General features: G+C 37.5%; 1 protein-coding gene across 1 annotated transcript; it reads right to left on the bottom strand.

Moving 5' to 3' along the window:
- Positions 1 to 11,122: 11,122 nt before the first annotated feature.
- LOC131304153 (protein SUPPRESSOR OF MAX2 1) lies at positions 11,123 to 15,951 on the bottom strand. The gene is made up of 3 exons (XM_058331288.1): positions 14,080 to 15,951; positions 13,144 to 13,444; positions 11,123 to 13,051 (listed from the first exon to the last, which is right to left on the bottom strand). The coding sequence occupies exons 1-3, from the start codon at positions 15,192 to 15,194 to the stop codon at positions 11,465 to 11,467; spliced, it is 3,003 nt and encodes a 1,000-aa protein (XP_058187271.1). The 5' UTR covers positions 15,195 to 15,951; the 3' UTR covers positions 11,123 to 11,464.
- Positions 15,952 to 23,038: the final 7,087 nt, after the last annotated feature.

Below are 23,038 nucleotides of genomic sequence, written 5' to 3'. Positions count from 1 at the left end.
GCAATGGGGTCAAAATTAGGTTGGATTGCATTAAGGGGAGACATGTCATGTCATCCCAAACAAAGAATTTATGGGGATCACAGACTCAAAATAGCAAAAAAGAGACTTTTGAGTTCTTTTTGTGATCAATATTCCAAATACTATATAGCAAGTGAGTCAGGCCAATTTTGGATCAAATTCATGCACCTATCTAGTCCAAGTTGATCACAAAAGTTAATACTAATAATGAATGTATGCTACGTCAACTTAAGCTTTTGGGTCCAATTCTTGTAGTCTAGTTCACACAATTTCTTTTCTTTTCTTTTCTTTTTTTTTTTTTTTTTGTCATTCGTTAATCATAATCTATACACTATCCTAGGAGACTTGGGAGAGAGAGATAGGACTTACGGGGATCGAAATCTACCTATGTGCATGGAAGTATATAAGAGAGGCCAACTGCACTCCACTTCACTTGCGTTCACGTAATTTCATTATTCCTCGAAATATCGAAAAGTTATTCAATGCCCCTGGGGCACCGCCACGTAATGCCTCACTTTAAATCTCACACTTTTGTAAGACCCGGGACTAAGTATGAGAACCCCATAACAATGAGCAATGGGAAAAGGCTTGGGGAACCGCCACGTGATGCACCAAAGGCACTGCATAATCTCTCCGAAATATCGCTGGCCAAGTCATTTGCAACAAGTGGCAATGCAAACAAGTTGACAAGTCACTTCCAGGTATACCGTTGCTTGTCAACTCAAAACGGGTTTCATCTCGAGTCTTGATTTGCACCATTCATCTGCACCTTTCACTTGGTAGAGCCCAACGGACATCAACAAATCAAGGATCAAATACATTCTCAATCACGTTTACCGCCAAATGCATCTCAAAATAAAAACTGTACTTGTATGTTCGATGGATTTGATATTTCGCAAATATGTTTTACTCGTCCATATATACCCAAGTAAATCTAGCCGATGCACAGAAATGTTTTGGACCTTTTTATGTGTGTGTTTTTTTTTTTTCCCGAATGGGTGATTAATTTATGACCATACAAAATGTTGGAAACTTTCTAGATTATGGTGGATGGATTTGGAGGAAATTCGGAGGATCTTCAAAGGCAACCGAAAGGCCTCTTATGATTCAACAAATCTGGACATTACGTTAATTACTTTGCGGCTATTGAAGACCCCATGATGGCATGAATTATGGCAGAATTTATTTTGGGAGTTTCTTATATTGATTCCTCCATACAACTCAGTCTTGATGTGTATAAGTAATGTATTCCCGTTTTTTGGATTGATCAACACTCAAATTCCGAGTTCCATACCATTCGTGTGAGAGAGAGTGGCAGATGCCGAATCGCCAAGGATACTCATGACAATGTTCCGTGAGTAGTGGTCCGAGACGAATAAATCCTAGGAGACAAGACACCGGTTCAACCTCAACAATCTTCGCTAGACAGTGAATCTATTTTAAGGATATTGTGTGTAACACAGGTTTCGATTCGCATTTCTGTATCGGTTTTCTATCGTACGTAATTTCGTTTACGGTTTATATACGTTTCTTACATGTAATATGTATCTTTCAGTTTGTACAAAATGAAATTGTTCCCTGTATTTGCCGATTACTTTGTAAATTTTCCCGACACAAAATACTCATATGATTTGTGTTTTTCTCCTCTTTCATGTTCATGCTGAATTTTTTTTTGGATACAACGGTTATTTGTAAGACGCTCTCATATGAGATAATTCTATGTATGTGTAGTTTCCACCCCATATGAGAGAGCGTTACAAATAATCGTTGTATTGAAAATTTTCTCATCTACTTGCTCCTTAATTAATTGGATTAGCTAGCATGCGGTGGATAATGGACTGCACTAATTCTATGGTCCCGAAAATATCTCCGAAAGTGAAATTAATTATTGAGATTTACTTTGTCATATGAAACCAAACATCAAAGTGAATCTGAACCATTAATTTCTCTTTTTCCAGAAAACTTTTCTGGCAACCCTTGCATTGCTGGACTGGATAATGGATATCTTTGGGACTAGTGCATTACTGCCCTTTTATTTCCTGTCTCCTTTCCTACAAGCCCAACCCAACACCATGAAAATTTTCTGTTCTTTTATGATGATGAAACCGCAATCGGATTTGGTGGAGATCTCTGCCTGTATATTATATGTAATGTGTGATTAAAATAAAGTATATTTCCACCTTTACAAAAGAATAAAATTGGACAATTTGTACGAACACCACTAGTTTTATTAGAGTACCTTACGATAAAGCGAGAGAAGTACCGATAATAGGAATTGGATCTCCTGATCTAGTTTGATAACAGTGATAGATTGATAGAATTTATAAGGAGATGGAATTATAATTGAAATTGGTAATGAGAAATGATTGGTAATGAGTATATTTGTTTGGAATGAAATAGATGATGAAATTATTAATATCATATTTGTTTCACATTAGATAGGATAGGATTGGATTGATAACAATCTCAAAAAAATTAAGTGCTCCAATTTTCAATCCGTTTGAACCGGTATGAAGATCTTATTTTTCGGATCATATTATTCTAAAAAATCATAGTTAATTTTTGTCTTTAGGGCTCTCATAATCAAGTTTATGCTCTAGAGGAGTCCGAAATAAAGAGGAGTGACAGAGGAGCAAGGACGGAGGGGAGGGGATTGGATTACCGATACCATCTCCACGAGGGTATTAGCAACACCCCTTATAGTCCGGCCTTCTCATCCCATGGGGTTCACAATCCGGAGGCATTTGTGTTACCAAACAAAGAATTAATAATCCAAAGGGACTATTAGTCCAATCCCATTGCGGAATCAAGTTATCAAACGGGGCCTAAGTCCACAAGAGCATTCTCAATGGATTGAGGATGCTATTCCTCCGGATGATGTGAAGGATCTCCTTGCGACTGATTTGGCCGGAGTTTCCTACGAGAGACCTTAGTTTGTTTTGTTCCCTTTTATTTTTTGTTTCTATTTCAGCAAAGAAAATGGATGCCTTAAGTATGAGACAATAGACATCGATCATAAATATGAAAGCTTAGCAAAGGTTTATGTACTCCATCATATTTTCAAACGCCAACCCTTGATCCAAGAATGAAATTAAAGTAGGAAAAATAAACATTTACCGATTAATACGCCTAGAAATATGCAAAACTTATTCCTCTCAATATAATGTAAGAGACCAAAATAAAATTTGACTTTAAATTTTCAGACACAATATTGGATATGTCTAGAGTATCTTATAATTATGACTTTAATATTGACATGACCCAAATCAATCTACCACCCTAATAGGTCAAAAGGACACTTTAATTAAGCTTTCAATATTAATGCCAACTAAAATAATTATAGAGCTGCCCAAATTGCTTGCTCCACCTACATTATTGAATGGAGGAGGTGAGACCTTGAGAGAAAAGTTGATTGAATTATTTATTTCAATAAAATTCAAATTGTGGGAGGGAACAGGTGAGCATGGCGTAAAAAAGCCTGCAAATCCCAAAAAAGATGAGCAAGGAAAAAGGGCATGTTGTGGTTTGTCATCTACTACACTATGACTTTTTTTAAATAAAGCTCTTACGTTCCATTATATGTATTTTTTTAATTAAATATCTCTAGACATAATATTTTATATCACTATTAGTGGTCTCCAATATAAAGCATCCAAGAAATATAAAATGGGGTAATCATTATGATATCAAGGAGATACAGATCCCACATCCTCACATTTTTAAAGATAAATTTATAAACAGCCCAATGAACTGTCATTGAGGTTCAAAAAGTGCATTCAAAAATGTGCAAAATATATAAAAATATGTAAAAGTATATTGAAAAAGTGTCTTTTAATTTTTTTAGTATGGCTATTAATAGAAAGACCCTTTTTTTTTTTAAATTAACTTTCTATTGGAAAACTTAGAAAGAAGAAAACAATCATATGACATCCTCTACTTTTTGAAGGTGATAAAGTTGATAAATACAATATTCCTTGGAGGACAATCCTCTTCTTTTCAAGAGGTTTAGGTAACTAAGTGGGCCCTCAATTACAGAGTAAACTTTACAGAAAAGTGAAGAAAAATTGTGGGACTTTGAATCTTCTGCATTTCAGACCAAAACAAAAGCAAGCGTAACCGAATTAGGTTAAAAGGCTTCTGGATCATTACTGGATGCATGTTTTGATCTCTTTTTTCTAACAAAAAAAGATTTTATTAATCTTCGAATGAATAACACAAAGATTAAAGGGATCAAGGATGAACCAGCACCAAGCAAGCAGGCCATCCAAGACCCGGAAGGGAAAAGAGCCAAGTTGGCAAGAACCCAACTTGAAACGAAAGACCTAAACCTGAAACCTAAACGATACAAAGCATATTTTGATCTCTATGTATGAGAGTGTTAGGTGGTAGGGAATTTTGATAGTAAAGAGAGGATTGAGATTGAGATTTGTAGTGATTAAGAGAGTACGTAGTAGTAAAATTAATGGTGATTGTCATGATCATGTATAATTTGCTTTGATTAATTAGTTGAGTAGTCGATAAGGAATATATGGTCCAATTGAAAGGAATGGTCATCTTTGCTTGGTTTGTAGTTTTCAGGAAAGAAAGGCATTCATGCAAAGCATGGAATTTTCACAAGAAAAGGTGAGTTTTAGACATCTTTTTCCAACCGTTGGGGAAATAATTGAGAAGTGGAATTGAGGGGTTGAATTAAAAAAGACCTAGCGTTTCGAAGACAAATAAGAACAGAAATATATCTCGATCGATGTATAATTTCAATCACTTGATGCGTACTACTCTTGCAAATACGTTTGTGTCGAAAGCATATTCTAAAAGACCGATATAAGGAACAAGGATCGATGGAGCTAACGAGGAACAAGTGGCGGCGGTCGCCACCGTAACATTTTTAAAAAATGCTACTCCGTATTAGTATTATACTACTATAATACTTAGAAAATTTCTGATTTTGTCCCTATATGTAGGGTAGCGTGGTAGTCCGAGTCACGTCACCGGACCGTCCAAATTCACAGCTAGCCCACTTTACTGAGCCGCCCAAATTGGTTGGTCTCACCCCTTCCAGAAAGTTGATTCAAAAAGCCCTTCTAGAAATGTACATTTTGAATGGCCAACCCGACACTTTAACATGGTTTTGGTTTTTTCTTTTGACTTCTTTTTTTAATTTTTTATTGCATATTCCTCTTCCCTTTTCCCCCTCAAAGACAGGCACTAATGGGTTAGATTACTCAATTTGTTTCGAGTTGCAAACAAACAAAAAAAAAAATCCAAAGTGCTATTAGACACGATAGGATTAACAAAATATTTCCTGCTAATACTCTTGTACGTCGACGAAATCTGATACTTTAGCGACGAAATCGTTGCTTCACCTAACGTCATTTTTGTTGTAGTGTTTCTTTTTAACTCTCCCGTGTTCCAACCTACGTATGTATAGCGGCATATTTTGGAAGAAAAGTATCCAAAAAGAAAATACTACTGTTCGTACAATTAAAATAAAGATATGTATGGTGAAGTATTTTAGTAGTGCTTAATAATCCGAAAGTAAATAATTGTTGAATTATTGCAGATTTTTTTTTTTTTGACAAGTTGAATTATTGCAGATGCACCGAAGAAATAAATTACGGGTCAAAGAATGCCTATTTTTCAAAAGTATCAGCACATATCCGTATTGGGGAATGGTGGTGCGCGCAGCACCATGCGTAGCACCTTCGAACCGTCGGATCATGCATTCCACAGCTCGGATCTCATCTCAGCAATGAACGACTCTCGATTGTTGATTGTCGAGATAAGATTCGAGCTATCAGATGCATGATCCGTTGGTTCGAAAGTGTACAACATGGTGTAATGAACCTCTCTGCACAACACCAACCTAGAGTCGCACGTATCCATCTATTGGAGTTTCATTAATGGGACGGTAGGAACCTACTATTATGAGTCCAAAAAAGCATGCTGGTGGACATAAATGATTGCTTTTTAACTTAAATGAGTACCCCATGGATGACTTGTGTACGTTCAAAGCAAAAGTTGAAAATAATGTCTAGGTCAATTATTGCTTTTTAACTTAAATGTTTTTTTTCTTTTATAACCGGATCATGTCTAGGTTAGTTAGCGCGATTGATTTTGGGGTCCGAAGATAATGGCCGTGCGCATAAATCCTCCAGTTGTCTTAAAGTTTGGGATATTTGACCTCCATGAAATGCGACTGGTCAATCTTGTCTAGGACAAACAGTTATTGTTTTTTCATGCTTACTTAATCAAATCCCTCGAGGTTAAGTTGAAAAGTGTTTTTACAAGAATGAAAACGTGTACCGAAAAATTATTTGATATATATATATATATACATAACAATTGTGAGTCCATGCAAGATGCACACCTATTACAATGATAAACCTGATAAAAAAAATTAAAAAGTTGTGGAATAAAATTTGTAGCATACCTTTAACGATACCTCTGTCACCAATATTTTTTTTTTCTCACATCCACTAAAAGTTGAATAAAGAAAAAAATCTAGATCCTCTTTAGTAATAATCTCCATATAATACAAAATACTCTAGTTAATGGAGTAGAAGTTTTCTCTAAAATACACATATTTGTAAATAGTTTCAAAAGCAGTTCGAGATAATCCATAGAGATTTGGCCAAATGGACATAAGAAAGTAAATACTCCCTCCGTTCCAAAATGAATGACAATTTTTGAAACTCGTGTCATTTTTGGCTGCTTATATCTTTTAATGTATAATATTTTTTATGAGTTTGAAAACTTTGTGTAATAGAACTAATTGAGAACTATCAAATAAGATCCATATTGCATATTTTTTGAAATCCATATTGAAAGATATAAAGAATTGAAATTGGCACGAATATCAAAAATTGACATCCAATTTGGAACGAATGAAATAGTAAATATTTATTTTTCATGAGATCGTAAGTTCGAATCTCATAGTATCCAAACATTCAAGTCCCAAAATTAGCAACGATGAGCATACGGTAATTTCAAGGTTCCGAAATCAGGCCAAACATTACAAATTGACTCGGGCATCCAGTAATTAATTAAAATACTTCGGGGCTCTTTGGCAATAAAAAATGCAAAAAGGCTTGAATTGTAAAGTAAAACTTAACTAATCTGAAGAATCTAATCTGAAGAATGGATAGAGATTGGTTGGGGAAGTGGGAGTTTTTGTCTTGATTGCAAAAAGGTGGATTTGACGTAGGCAAAGGACAAAGCAAGTATAAAGGTGTAAAGGTGTTTGTTTGTTTGTGGGGTTAGTTGGGAGTGGGAAAACGCCACCTTCTCTCTCTCTCTCTCTCTCTCTCTCCCCTCAACCTTTTTCTGGATCAGGACAAAAGGAAGTGGAGCTTTACTTGTGATCTAAGCATAGTTTTTATAATTGTATTTACATTTAGCTCCGTATTTTGTCGCTCTTTTTTTTTTAATCTTACTCTCCTGTAAGTGTATTTTTAGTGTAAAAATACATTTGCAGGAGAATGACGTTAACAAAAAGAAGGAATGACAAAATCATTTCTCTTACATTTACTCATACTTGGCCATATATATACATTGGAATTTAAGGCCTTAAAGTGACCGCGTGTGTGAGCGCAAGCGAATTATATCATATGGCATTACGAAAAATGATCTTATCTTAAGGTGGTGTTCCACTCTCTCCGAAAATGAAGTTTTAGAAAATGAAGGTAATTTCAAGCTCAAAAATCACGTGTTTACGTAAATAATTTTCCTATCAATATGGATCTTGTTTGACAAATCTTATTGAGATTTTTTAAACGATGCAAAAAAAATTAAAAAAATATTTTTTATTTTCATTATATTTGAGCTTGAAATTACCTTTTTTTTGAAAAAGAATGTTTAAAAAAAAAAGTGGAACGGGTCTAAGCCACGTATGCGTTTGTGAGCACGTCTGCATAGTGTGAAACTTAAAACGCAAGCTCGGAAATCGTCTTTGAAACTTATTAAGTACCCCCGTGTGTGACTGCGAGCGTGAGCGCATGCGGATTACTATATAGTATATATTACAAAAAAAACATGCATGGTCTTATCCTAAGCCACGTATGTGTTTGAGCGTGAACGCAAGCTTGAAATCGATACCCTTTTAAAAGCAAATTGCAAACAACTTACAGAATGAAAATTGAGAAAACAAAAGAATCCCATTAAAAGATTATGCAGGTCCTATCCCCATCTTAATACAGTATAATAGTAAATGGTGAAATTTCCGAAGGATCGAGAAAAAACAGATAACTAAATAAATGGGAACAAATATGGATGGTGGAAGGATCAACAGGGACCACGAAGGCCAAGTGGGTTCTTGCCACGATTGCAACACATTTGTCATGTTGTTCAGATTCAATTAAGACACGGAAATTAAAGATGAAAAATGCCCATTTTGTCATTCAAAATGTCCGTAAGTTAATTCTGGATTCCTGAAGTTAGCGAAGCTGAGCAAACCCTCAAATGGTCTCAAGGTTTGGACGGTTTGGTTTCGCTGTGGAATTCAAACGTGGGACCTCGTGGAAGACAGACACATATTTTTGCTTTCTCTAGCCTACTTGGCCAATCCCGTCAGAGTTTTGGGAAGATTCAATTGCATGCATTTAGATATATCTATATTCTACCTATGCATGTATGTATATTTTATGAGATGTTGAAGTTAGTTGGTTATTTAGTGGCCCTTGAAGAGAGCCAATGGTAGAATAGATAATAAATGAGGTCGGCTGTTTGTTTGTTTGACTGTGGGTGTGGTGTTGTGGAGAGAGAGAGAGAGAGAGAGAGAGAGAGAGAGAGAGAGCCACATCACCCACAATATTTCATTTCACGTGGGTCGTTGCCTAATTCTCTAATACTTTATTCGTCTTCATCTACGCGTGATATTTAATAGGAAGGCGTGAATAGGTAGGTTTTTCCAAAAAAAAATGAGGTGAGAGAATGACTTGTCTCGTAAAATAAAAAATAAATTTTTAAGAAATAAAAATTTTAACGGAACAGGATAGAAATTGGGCAATGGTATGGACCAAATTGGAAAGCCTGAAAGTGTAAGAGCTAAAATAGAAACAGGGCAATAGTTTTGTGATGCAAGTTGCAATTCAACCTTTGATTATAAGGGCAGAAAGTTTCAAGTATTGCGGCAGCAAAGCAGGAATGCGGTTGAGATTACACCGCACAGGATGCGGCCCCCATTCTCCGGATTTTATGTCCATCCACGAGTGGATGGTGCTGGAGGAAGATGGAGGATTCACATCAGCAACTAGAGCTCAACGTTCTTTCGTCCCACCACAGTCACTACTGCTAGACGCCACCACTGCTTCTGCAGAAGAACCCATGGACTCGTCGCCAAGACTGATCGGATTTGAGAGCCAAAGACCCTAGCTCTGAAAACTAGATTTGCGTCACCAAAGGTCCAAAAATGACGGGGCGGTGGGAAAACATCTCTCGTGAGGACGAGAGTCTCGACCACCACACAATTAACCATAGCCGGGGGAGAGGACTAGAGTTATTTCTTGACCATGTGATGTTTGTTCAATTCACCAAAGCTTCACCAGCATTCATAGCACTCCTATGAAACTTAATTTCTTTCCAATTAAAAGAGGTTTTGCTAGAAAAATAATCCGAGCTCAACCTCAACTTGATTTAATTTCTTGATCTAACTGTCAGACAAGGTCAATTTACGCGCATTTTCATTAATCCCATTTTTGTTTGACTGACTCATTTTTGGTCCAATGAAACATAGTCTTTCCACTCCGAAAATAGAGAATTTAGGAGAAAAACTCAAGCGGTGACACTTACAAAGACTTCGCCCGTAATAGGGGTTGAACTCTGACTAAATTTTCATGCCATCATTCAAAAGTTAGGTAGGACTTTCTTAGTTCTATACTTCCCTAACTTCGCGGGTTGACCTCATAGTCATGCTTGAGACTTAAGGGTTAAGGGTCAATTCATATAAAGCTTCCGTTTGAAACTTACTATACTTAGATGCTATCCGCTCTTGAAGGGCTGGTTAATATAAAGTTTAGGATGGTCCAAAAAATAAGTCAAAATGAGTGTAAACTGTCCTAGACAACCCGAAATGTAAAAGAAGGTTCTATACTTCTATTAAAGGGCCAAAGTCAAATTAGACTTCTACTTCCACAAAATTCTCCTTCAGTGGTGTACCAAAAGTCTGGTCAAAAAACAACGTCAACTTGACAACTTGTATGCCAACTTTCGTTTAAGATAAGGCTCATTTTGTAGTCTTTGCTAATTTTGTCATTTAGTGTCACCATTAAAGACAAATTAGGCCATTTTTCCGCTAAAGTTCTTATTTATTAAGTATTCATTTTCTGTTTTTCGAGAATAACCTCGAGATAGGTCATTCTCTCACGATACATCACCTTTAATTCAAAAACTAAGTACTTATTTAAAAAAAAATACTTCATCCGTTCAAAAATCAGTGACCTTTTTGGATTCCGTGTCATTTTAAAATGCTTATATCCTTCTTTTATGAAGTTTTATGTGATTTTGAAAACTTCATTTAATATAACTAATTAAAATCTATTAAACAAGATCCATATTACATATTTTTAAACATTCATATTGAAATATATAAGCAATTGAAAATGACACGCTTTCGCAAAAAGGTCACTCATTTTAGAACGGAGAGAGTAATTATTTTGATTAACGAAACACACCCTGATATTGTTTACTAATAGTAATTTTTTTGAAAGGCGATATTGTTTACTAATAATAACATTTTAACATATAGAAAAGGTTAATAGCTTTGCCATCCTGCCGCAAATCATTTGCAGGAGTAGCTTTTATGCTTGCAAATAAACTTTAAGCCACACTTAATGAGTTCCAAGTGAAAATTTGAGTTGTTCTTTCTCTTTTTTTATAACTCAAGGTCTCGGTCAACTCATTCAAACTTCGATTAATCCGAGTCCAATCCTCCCAACCCAACCACTTGCGGGGAGGTAAATTAAAGTCGGAGCATAGCTCCGCATGCACCGACCCCAAATCGGTTTAGTCCCATCTTAATTCATGTGAAGCAAAAATTTGGATAAATAATACTTGCCATGTGACGGGACCAAAAAAATAAAATAATAGGAACAATGAGCTAAGAAGAAAATTTGCATAACGAGGAATGCCTCATATTATTTATTAATCATTGTCCATGTAATTTAATAATTGTGTACGACAAAATGGCTACTACTATAATAAGAATAAAAAAGAAAAAAAGAAAAGAAAAAAAGGATGCCAAGAAATTAACAAATACTAAAAAGAAAAAGACGAGAACTGTCGCATTCCAGTAATCTATCATTATCTCCCTCTCTCTCTAACTGTATTTTTTTTTCTTTCTTTACCCATTTTCCTAACTGTTTGGGTTTTTGGCTCTCACCATCAACTTATCCATATTTACAACTATACCCAAGAGAAATCAGCAAATCGCGCAAGCCTCCCCTCCCTCTGCTCACACACCACCCCCTTTCACTGTGATTTTACTTGGCAACCACTCTCCTGTGCTCCGGCTACCGGAACCTCCGTCGGATTCGAGCCGAACGACCACGATCTCGTCTGACAGTAACTGTGCCTTGAGCTGTCGGAAGCTCGGAACCAAGACTTTGTCAATCCACTCTTCCAATCCGGTTCGCCCGAGCCACAACCCTCCGAGGATCTTCTCAAGAGCTTCATCTTCTAATTCTATCGAGGTCTTGTCGTCCACTACAACAGAAAACTTCTCCAAAATTGCGGTTTTAATCTCACGTCGAATGGGGGCAATCTCGACGTTTTTGAAGATTATAGCATCGTTAACCGAATTGATCAGCTCGTAAGGCACTGAGGCTATTGAAAATAGCCTGTTCTCAAGACCTTGTTCGGCTTCGTGTTCAACGCTGAGATCGCTCGAATTGAGTGATCCGTCGGTTTTATAGTCCTCATAATCCGCGGCAAGATTGAGATCTAACGATAGACCCGAACCCATTTCCTTCCTCGGCTTTGTAGCCCTATCTTCATTTTGTAACCAATCGGCTCGTCGCTTGGCACCCTTTTCTTTAACTGACAATCTTAACTGCCAATCACCACTTGCTACAGATGCAAGCTTCTTTTCATCAAGCACATTACTACTATCTAAGTTTTCAGGGTTATCCATTGACCCGTTTGCCGTAACGACGAAAATGACATTTCCGAGGTTGATTTCGCGGCCGTGTGAGTCAACAAGACGGCCTCTCTCCATTGCTCGCTTAATACTCCCACGAACCACCGTGTCTGCTTGGTCAATGTCCTCGAGCAAAATTACTGAAAACGGGTTCCTTCGAACCGCCTCTGCAATCCGATCTATAGCTGTTTTCCCGCGGAAATTCATTTCTGATTCCTCATCATCACGTCGTGATCCGAGGCATATCGTTACTGGGTGGCTACCACATATTTGTTCCGAGAGAACCGATGCCATCTTCTTCTTGCCAAGACGATCAGGACCTACAAATAGTAGCCATATATCGCCCTTTGATCCAGTTCCCCTCCTATTTCCACCACCGAATTTGGAATTAGTCACAGCCGAAGCAACCTGAGAAGCAGCTTCCCGTTGCCACCACACTTTGCCAGTTAGACCCTTGAGTAGCTTCTTGAATAAGTCGGCATCAACTTCATTAGCAAACTTTGTGACCTGATATTGCTGTGGTTCAAACGAGATGCATCCCAACAAGTCCTTGACACGATGCTCGGGAGCGCTTTCACTGATTTTTGTCCTCCCAAGAACAAGGTCTGTCCCAACTGGACTTCTCGGAGGGCTACAAGGTTTCTCTGAAGTTCGGTTTACCACTGGATTATTGTTCAATTGCAAAACTTCCCCAATGTTTCTGGTTTGTTGCAATTTCAGCTGGCATTGCGGGCGAACAACCAGGTTTGGATTGTACAAACCTGCCATCGGTAGTCTTATTGGAGTAGTTTTTTCACAGCTGAGGTTGTGATGAAAATTGGGGTGGAGACCGAGGCACGCATCACTCCATTTCTTTAATAAATCTTGAGATTTCTGCTTGAACACTGTTTCTTGACCCTTGGTCTGCGAAAATATAAGACAAACAAAATTAGGGAATCCATTCCTCAATCATAGTAAACAACCATGAACCAAACTTGTAAAACAACTAAACATACCTGTGATAGATCTAGTGATTTGGTATCGGTGTTAAGGACTTTGGCGTTCTTCAACCACTGGGGTAAGGGAGGCTGAGCTGCTTCTGATTTGACTTCAGATGAGGATTTCTCGTATTCATTAGCAACCAGTTTCGCTAGTTCTTGTTCATAGTTCTCTGAACAATGTGGGCAACAGATTGTTTTACGAGTAGGATCCGAGTTCTCGGATATATGCCTTAGTAGAGGAGTTGTCGCGGTTGGGAAGTTTTTCAATGGGGTTAGAGACCCAACTGAGCTGCCAAAAATTCCATTTGCTCCAAGCCTAAACATTGATGAAACATAACAGTGAGTGTGATGACAGTAAAATAGGAAGAAAAAAAAAGGTAGTGATAAAAGTTTCTCAAGTTATTTGACCCTGTATGAAGGGAACAAGAACTCAAAACCTATGGGATTAAACAACAAAAGAATCAACAAAGAAAGAGAGGAAATAAGAAAAGTCGTCCAAGGGATTGGAAGAGTGGGGCGTGACAACAAGGGGTTTGCCCCGATGTTGCAGATTCGACTCTCGCAGCCACTACAATACTCAAAAGGGCTTCCCCGGTCATTAACTTGTCCCAGAATTTGTTGAGGTGCACGTGAGCTGACTAAGACACCCGGAAAAAAGGAGGAGGAGGAGGATGAAAGGTACCACCAGAAGAGATGGAACAGACCACCAGCCCAAATCAAATAGTAGAGAAACTAGAAAATTCGGTACAAGGAAAAGTTTTGCCACAAGTAATATGAATTCCAAAACAAACAGAAATTACCATTACAGGAATGACATAGTGAACTAATCAGGTCAAAAGTGATATAGATAGTCTAAACACAACACCTATCTGAGTTGAATCATCGATAAACAAAGCTAAATTTTACACCAAATGAATAACAATCTCAAGAACACGAAAACACCAAGAATACCTTGGAAACATCCCTGGAATCGGCGATTTCGAAGCAATAGGAACCGCTTGAAGATCCCAATCATTCTCCATTGAAGGAAAATACACTTGACACCTCAAATAAGTCTCACAAGTAGCAGTCCCAATCAACGAAACCTTCCCACCACCACCACCAAACCTCGCCACCACTTCCGCCACCTCTGCCACCGCCTCCCTCCCCGTATCCCCACCGGAACCTCCCTCCACAAGCCATTTCAAATCACCCAAATCAACAATAACACTCCCACCACCAGATCTCCCCATTCTAGCCTCAATAACACCTCCCAATTCCTTAACCTTTTTACCCACTTGAATCACCTCAACATTCTTAAACTCTCCTTCACCAAATCCTTCCCCTTTCTCAATCCTCCTCATCAACTCTCTCACCACTGATTCCGGCTCCGAATTGCCGACCAGAACCGGGTTCCTCTTTTTATTCCTCATCAGAACATCTATAACCCGTTTAATCTCTTCCCCACCTTCTTTCCCTAATTGCCCCGAATTATTACCACTACCCTGTTGCAACTTCGGATTCAAGTACAGATTCCGATTACAATTGGATAAAGAACTCCCGGGGCGAATCAACCCAACTTGAGAATTCGAATTCGACAACGATTGCTCAATCGTGGCCTTAACTGCAGGACTAGAAAAGCTAGCCTCGCGCATAACCCGACTAACACTCGGGTCATCTAGTATTGATATTACGAGCTGCTCCAGCTCAACTTTAACAGCTAAAAGCGGCTGCTGCTGCTGTTCAGGGCATCCGCGGCGCTGGTGCGCCTGGGCGCGCTTCAACGCCGCCATCAGCGCGTTGGAAATGGGCGGGTCCGGGGCGGCGGCGGTGGTGGGGAGGCGTTCGAGGGCGACGCTGAAGCAGAGCTCGAGGGCGCGGCATTGGAGAGGGTGGGAGGAGTTGGGGTGGGACCGGACGCAGGCCTGGCGGAGGAAACCGGAGGGGGAGGCGAGGAGGGTTGCTGCCACGTGGAGCGGCGTGGTCTGGCCGTGGTTACGGCGGCCTGCTTCTGTTATGGAGAGGCTTAGTATGCTCGATGCTTCTGGGGTAAGGGTTTGCTGGATCGTGCTCAGTCCTGCTCTCATCTTGAATGATCAAGAACGCAATCGTAAGCGGACTCGAACACCCTCGTGAGCGTAATAGTATAAGCCTGCCTGAATGAATGACAGTACTTCTATGAGTGATTGAGTGAACAAAAGGAAACAAAAAGATTTGCTTTCTCACAGTACTTGGATGAGTGATTGAATCGTTTTTTTTTTTTTCTTTCTCCAAATGATTTGAAGAGAAATGAAAGGAGAATCAACACGAGTCAAGAGAACGGAATCTGGGTAAATGGGTATGAACAGGTTTACAAAAGGGTGAAAAGAATCAACCGATTTTGATCAGATGAGTCAACAGACCGACACAATCCTGATGAAAAAACTGAAGAAAAGAAAAGCTGAGAAAGGATTTGGCTATGGGGGATCTATATGTATATGTATGGGGTATCCAACGCGGAAAGTAAAGATTGGGATTGTACCCCTTTCACACGAACCATTTCATACTCTCTCTCTCTCTCTCTCTCTCTCTCTCTCTGTAATTGAATGGCTAGGACAGACCCAGAATGAGAAAATGATTTTATTAGAGTAGGAGGAAAAGTATAAGCATCATCATGATAAGAACGAAAACTAACTTTATCTCACGAAATTTACTACACAATCCACATGAAGCCAAATGATGGTAATTCCAGTTTAGGTGGCAGGGAAGAGTGTTTTTCAATGAAGAGAGAGAGAGAAAGAGAGAGAGAACTTTTTCGGTTGCAAGGATTTCTAGGAAAATGCTTTTCGGGAGTGCAATCTGCTATCCTTTTTGCGTCCAAGTTGTTTTATTTTTACTTATATTGATTTGTTAATGAAAATGACGGGGACACAAATGTTCTGATAGGTATTCAAAAGCAAATGTGTTTAGAGTCATCTAATGCATATAGATTTTATATATATTTCGTGAGATTCATGTATGCGGAGCCTATAATATCCTAAAAATAACCTCAAAGATTTTGGCCAAGTCGATACGATAAGACAATAGTGTTTGTTTTTTTATGAAGTCACTTATTTAAGTGTCACGAATGCCTAACATTTCAAATCTTAGATCACTAGAGAGTTGGCCAGGTCATTAAATTCAGGCCTCCGAATTAATCAAGATGCACGCAAATTACCCCGTGCATTCAGCTACCGAAATTTAAAAACTATTATACCTTTATTACAGTAATATGGTTTTGGCCAAATAGATAAGAGTGTGTGTGTGTGGCCGGGGGGAGAGAGAGGCCTTTGTTAAGAGAAGATGAGGAGATTTTTTTTAGCAGATTAGGTATATATTTGAGTCTATGGATTTGATTGGACTGGCTTTTGGGCCTTTTCACTTTCCTCTCACGTTTCTAGATAAAGTTGTAAATCAAACACTAGTACCAACCATTGAACAAGTGGAAGGAATTAACACACCACTTCCCCCCGCCCCTTCCCTTTGAGGTAGGATTCTTTGCGTAAAAACCTACGTACTTTTGTGTCGAGAGATTTTTTGGTCATTTAATTTGAAATGTAAAACAAAATCACACAATTCAACAGTCGCAGAGCTCCTTGACACAAAGGCAGATGAATTTTCAGGATAGAAGAAATTGGACCCCCTCTCTCATTGGGTAGGAGGAGGACGAGTCAATTTTTAACTCTTCACAACCTATCTCATGTGGTGATTGAGGAATAAGTAAATCCCTAAATGCACCCTAAGCGTGTGATAAACAACCCAAATTTGTGGGTAGGATAGGAGGATTAGTTAATTTTTTTGGTTTTATATATGTATTTTTTTGGGTGCTATTTACGTATGTTTTTAGTATTGTTTATGAATTTCATAGTAAAAATAAAACGCTTAAAGTTTATGAATTTTTGTAATAATGTTAATAAATTTTGATATTAAATTATGACTTGGTGTGGCTTCATATACAACCAAACACGTCCTGATCTGGCCCATATTGTACGCTCTTCAAGTTCGCGTTGGTGATTATAAGAAAACTTTCATTCTAAAGGGTTAGTTCGGTTGGTCGGTGAATAAATTCTTCATATAATTAATCAGGGTTCAATTCGTTGAATCAAACCGCAAGAAAGAATTTCCTAGTCTTGGCATGGAACTGCCTTTGGCTAGATCAAAAAATATTGAGATGAGCGTAAGCTAAGGCTTAGACACCTCAAAGCAAAAAAAAAAAAAAAAAAACTCTTTTTGGGTTGTGGTTGAAACAAAAAAGGCTTTCTTTGTCACACGAGATTTCAACCAAATTTATGCTTTTCACACGCAACTCCTGCAAAAAGGCATTGCACTGGCTTTACCATTTCATACTCTCTCTCTCTCTCCAACTTTATTGATTTTTCAAAAAAAAACAAAACTCAAAAGTTTCTCCAAAATCAAATAGTTTATGTACATGGATCTATTTTTGACAGAATTTTAATACTATGTTTGGATGAGTTTTTGAAAAATTTTATAAGAGTAATAATTAGAAGTATGGGTAATGAGTGAAGAGAGATAAAGAGAGAAATGTGAATAATAATTTGAAATAATAATAATGAATGGTTAGTAATGATTGAAAGTAGGATTAATGAGTAATTTTTGAATTGAATTTTTTTTTCAAAAAGGGAAACAAAAAAGGCTAAGCATCTATAATTACATACTGCAATACAATTCGAATAGAAAATTGGTCTACCTTTTGTCGGATCGAAAAGGGATTATTTGAGGTACATGTAAGTTGGCCTGGACACTCTTGACTGTCGAAACAAAAAAACAAAACTCAAGCGCTCATGTTTTTATGGATTTTTAGACAAATCATTCTCCTTGCATATATCAACTAAATACCATTTTAACAAAAACAAAATGCCTATTGTCCTTAGCGGAAACGCACCCTAAGCCACTTTGTTCATTTTTTGTTTCTAATTAACTTTTTGCATTTGTTTGTTTGGAGTCAATTTTTTGTCGATTACTAGTTTGCCTCGAGGAGAGCAATCGGAAAAAAAATAAAATAAAATCAATCCAAACTCGAATTTTGTTGAATAAAGACAAGAATAAATCAACTTGCATTGATTATAGCCCAGACGGAGTGAGACGGCATCACTTCAACTTGATTATGTGCATGAGGGAGTGTAAAAATACAAGTAAAAGAGCCCGTTCCAGAACACCTTCTTAAAAAATAAGTACTTATTTCACATTTTCAAACTCAAAAATAATGTAAATGAAAAATAATTTTTCAATTTTTTTTGCACCGTATTAAAGATCTCAATGAGATCTTTCTTTCAAACAAGATCCATAATGCATATTTTTAGATTTCAATAAGCCCATCATTTTTGAGTTTAAAATTGCCTTCTTAAAAAATAAGTACTTATTTCGTGTTCCGGAACGAGGCCTAACTATACAACAATGCCTATTTCACAAACATTTTTGGACATACGTTTTCAAAGGTATGGGTTCAACGCATACTCAACCACCAATATGTGTAGACACTTATCGCTAATGTTAAAGTCACCAACTAGCCATGTGAATGAAAAAAAACAAGAAAGAAAGATTGAATCGATCATTTACACATATCGAATTGAGCTGATTTTTCAAAGGCTTACTCGGGTATTTTTTTATAAAAAATTATTGAACGGTTCGAATCATTCAGGACCTGGAGTGAGCCCGCATGCCCGTTGGTTCAAGATCGGTGTGTGGCTGGTCGCCGGCCAAAGACAAGTACGACCCTTATACTTACGAAAGCATGTATAAGAATAAAGAATAGTGTGCATACAAAATGTGCATGGTCGAATGAGTTTGTGTGTAAAGTGTTTGTAATCGTAGCGCAACCCATAAAACCATTAGACAGTACAGTACAAAAATGAGAGGAATCAAAAATTGCTTTGAGTACTGCACTACTTTTACTGCCTACATCTTTCTTTCACTACTTTTTGTGCAAAGTCTTGAGAAACAAAACTCAATCATCACATGCCCTTTTCGTAACGCATGCTCTCTCTCACTTGCCTTTTACGCGTTTCTCGAGTTCAGCAGCCAACTTTTAACTGCCCAGGCCAAAAATTTATGAATTGATTTTAGTTCATTTGTTTTACTCAAATTCATTTTCTCAACGAATCCTATATATAACCAACTCCGAAAATTATGAAAATCTTGACCCAACCGATCTAAACCAAACCTGCACTAGTGCCGTTAAACATTCGGTCTGGGTGGGGTCGGTTTCATCGATTTGAGATTGGCATACCTAGAAACCGACCGATAGCACCCCTAGACTACTAGGTGTCACTCTTGGGATTGTGTGTGGTGTATAGGGATGACATTTCTATTTAGTTTGATCAATTACCCATCTCGTTTAGAGTGAGTTTTAGGAATTCATTTGGTGATCAGATCGGATTTAGAGGCAAAATTGGGAAAAAAAAAATCGGAGGTAGAATTGGAGGCTGTTCCATGTACATCCAACCTGCTCCCTGCCCGACCAGCGTCACATTTTTTTGATCTATTTTTTTATTAACTAGCGTTGTATCCGTAAAATACACGAAGCCCAAGAAAACATCAATGCGTTTTTTTTAGGTACGTCTAACAAGCAGAACACTAGTTGTAGTAAAAATAAAGGGAATTGATTTCCACTCATTTTTTGTTTATATCTACTTGAATTTATTATCTTGTCCTTTTATTTAATACTACACTTCTTCTTCACATATACAAAGACAATATAGTAAATTCACGTAGATAAAAACAAAAAAAATGAATGTAAATGTCTAAAAATGGAGTGTGTATAAAGTGTCGATCACGTGAAACGTTGTCCTCACTTTTTCGGTGGCCGATAGAAAAGTGTGATTTGTTTTTTCCCAACTGAAAAGTAGAGAGAGAGAGAGAGAGAGAGAGAGAGAGTGTGTTTGGGATTGGATCCTCTAACTTTCTGCATTTATTACTTCACGCATCTCTGTTTCAGACTTTCAGAAAAGTGGAGTGCTAACTTTGGGAAATTCTTTTCTCCACCCCCATCTTTTCTCAATTCCCACACCAAGCTCCAACAATTTTCATATATTCCCAAACTAACCAAGTACCCACCTCCAAATCTCAAAACTCCATCATCCACCATCTCTGAGATCACCATCCCCGGCCACCATCCACCTCCATCTCTCGTGTTTCCATCCACAGCCATCATTAACCATCACCTCACATATTTCATTATGGTATCACGTATCATTGATCAATTGTATCAATCTGTTTGCATGAGAAATTATTGGTTCAATTAGAATATGACAAGTAGCCATTTGTATTGGGCAAAACGGAATATGTACAGACTGAAGTGTATGGAATCATATGATTAAAAGAACGATGACGTTCTGGCTAATTCAATGTCGTTTTATAGGTAAAAGCAACAATTGCCAGGTGTCATTCAAAGAATAGTTCAGAGAAGGGAGGCAGTTCGAAGACCAAAGGCGCGAATAGCATTTATTCAAACACGAACAATTATACTTCTTTGACAGTCAGAGAAGTTGAGATTTGAATGTGAAACTACTCATTTCAAGCACAATGCAGTTTAGGGAAGTGGGATAAAGGATGAACTAAGCCACTACAGGCGATTATAAGCAATAGCCATGGAGGGAAAGTTTGAATTCAAACATTGGAGTAACTTCAAAAGCACCTAAGCGGGAGAATGGAAGCCGTTGAGAAGACCCCAAGAGTTTGCTTGCTTATAAATAGAAGAAATGAAAAAAGGAAAAGACCCAGACAAATCATCAAACAAACAACTATACTATGCTTGGTTTATCCATTAGACAGTAATTTAGGAACTTAGACTTAGTTTGAAACAGTTAAGAGTAGTTCGTAGTAGTAGTAATCACACTGTAATCTGTTCTGTTCATTTTTGAAGTTGGAGAATCAATTGGAAAGCAAGTTGTTTTGAATTGATCAAGGTATCTTGTTCTTCTTTGGGTTGTCGAATTTCTAGTGAATCGTTATGCCGTTTCAATACTTCTAGAAAAAAAAATCCTCTTCGTTGAGGTAATTAAACCGACATCACAATCGTCTGATTAAGTTTGGCTTTTATAAGTTAAATCTAAAAAGGATAATTACAAGTCTTAATTTTCTGGCACGCTCGCACACAATCATATTTCTGAAGTAGCTAAAAATCTCAGCCAAACACAATCTCAAGGTTTAATTCGTTAATTTTTCAGGAAAAAAAAAGTCCTATAGAAACGGGAATAACCAAAGTAATTTTTTAAATAACAATTTCTAAGGAAAATAATTTTTCCATTGGACTCCCTCGAGTGCAAATTATGGCTCAGCACTAATATCTGATATTAGAGTTAAAGTTGTCGGAGAAACTACTATGGATGTCAAATGATGCATCCATATATTATCACCTAGATCTTTTAGTTGTTGAAAAATTCGGGAAAAAATATAGACAAGAGACCCAATAGTGCATCAGTGTAAGGCGCCTTGACGTGCCCTATCGAAATTTCATCATCGTGATTTGGCTCCTACAATTATGTAGTGCGCTAGCGCACTATATACGAGATCTCCTAGTCCCATATTAAAATTATGACAGGGAGGGAGAGTAGGTGTGTGTTTCTGTTCGTTGGAAGTTTTACTTGAACAAGCCACATGCTTTTGTCTCAAACATGCTCGCATCTGAAGCATGACACCATAATACTCTACTTTTATTAACTTGCCAATTCCTTCAATTTCAAAAGGCTGTTGATTACTTCTCAATTCTCATCACTTTCAACTCATCCATAGATCTCTTCCCATCATTTCAAATTCTCCCTCTCAGTATCATTTCAACTCACCATTAATTGGTTCCTTCATTATGGAAAAGTTTCCCCACTCTACCTTATTGGAGTAGTACTAAAGATTGAGCTGATTTTTCGCAACACCACTCGAAAAATATTTTCAGATTAATGAACATTTGCATTCGTGTGGGACTCCCGAGATAGGCCCCGCAAACCATTCTGTACACCATCGGTACCAATATCAATCAGTACCAATACTTGAGGCTAATGTATTAAGGGGTACAGGGCATTTCAGTAGGTATTGGCAACCCAGAAATCTTACTTGTTGGGGGCACCTAAACAATTGTATAACTGGGCAACTTCATTTTTTTAATCACTCACGACAAGATAATACTAATTAACCACAAACGTTTTTACATTCATCTAATTTCTACAAAAGTTTTTATGAGCAAGCACACAAATTTAGATCATTTTCTAAAGGTATCTTTTACTCCCTCCATCTGGATTTAATAGTCCTTTGTTCAATTCTAACCGGATAAAAAATGAGTTATATCTTTAAATTGATGATAAATTTATATGCAATATAGATCTTGTTTGATAGATTTCAATTAGTTCTATAAGACAATGTTTTCAAAATTACATAAAACATTATAAATTACAAGATATAATCGATTGAAAAATGATACGAACTCTCAAAAAGGACTATTAAATTCGGACAGAGGGAGTATCATTAACGTCAACATGATTTTGAAATGAGGTGGGTCTCTCAATGAATTTCTCTTACCAGATCAAATAAAAAATAAAAAATTCTCTTACGATATTACTCTGGTTAAAAACAAATTGGCTCAAGATCCTTTCCAATCCAACATCTGGACTGGACGAGATAGTCCATGTATGAATCGTCGATTGCTGTAATGGATGGTTGAGATTCATAGAAGAGTTTTTGAATAAATTCGAACTCTTCATTATACCAATAGACGGTCGCGATGTGAACTCTCTCTTCCAGTCCAAACCTTTGGACTAGAGAGGATACGGATCCAAACAAATTCAATCAATACAAAGCACCCCAACTAGACGAATAACGTAATAAGCAATTATTGTAGCCAAAACCATATAGCGAAAGGAAAGGCATAAAATTGTAGATCCACAAAATGAACAAGAGACTAATG

The sequence above is a fragment of the Rhododendron vialii genome, chromosome 1a (assembly GCF_030253575.1).
Source record: "Rhododendron vialii isolate Sample 1 chromosome 1a, ASM3025357v1".
In the NCBI taxonomy this organism is placed as follows: domain Eukaryota; kingdom Viridiplantae; phylum Streptophyta; class Magnoliopsida; order Ericales; family Ericaceae; genus Rhododendron; species Rhododendron vialii.
This window is presented reverse-complemented; position numbering and strand designations above follow the sequence as displayed.

Coding starts and splice junctions, on each gene's coding strand:
- LOC131304153 (XM_058331288.1), bottom strand. CDS start 15,194: ATGAGAGCAGGACTGAGCACGATCCAGCAAACCCTTACCCCAGAAGCA. Junction 13,445..14,079: donor ATTCCAGGGATGTTTCCAAG/GTATTCTTGGTG, acceptor ATCAATGTTTAG/GCTTGGAGCAAATGGAATTT. Junction 13,052..13,143: donor AATCACTAGATCTATCACAG/GTATGTTTAGTT, acceptor ATATTTTCGCAG/ACCAAGGGTCAAGAAACAGT.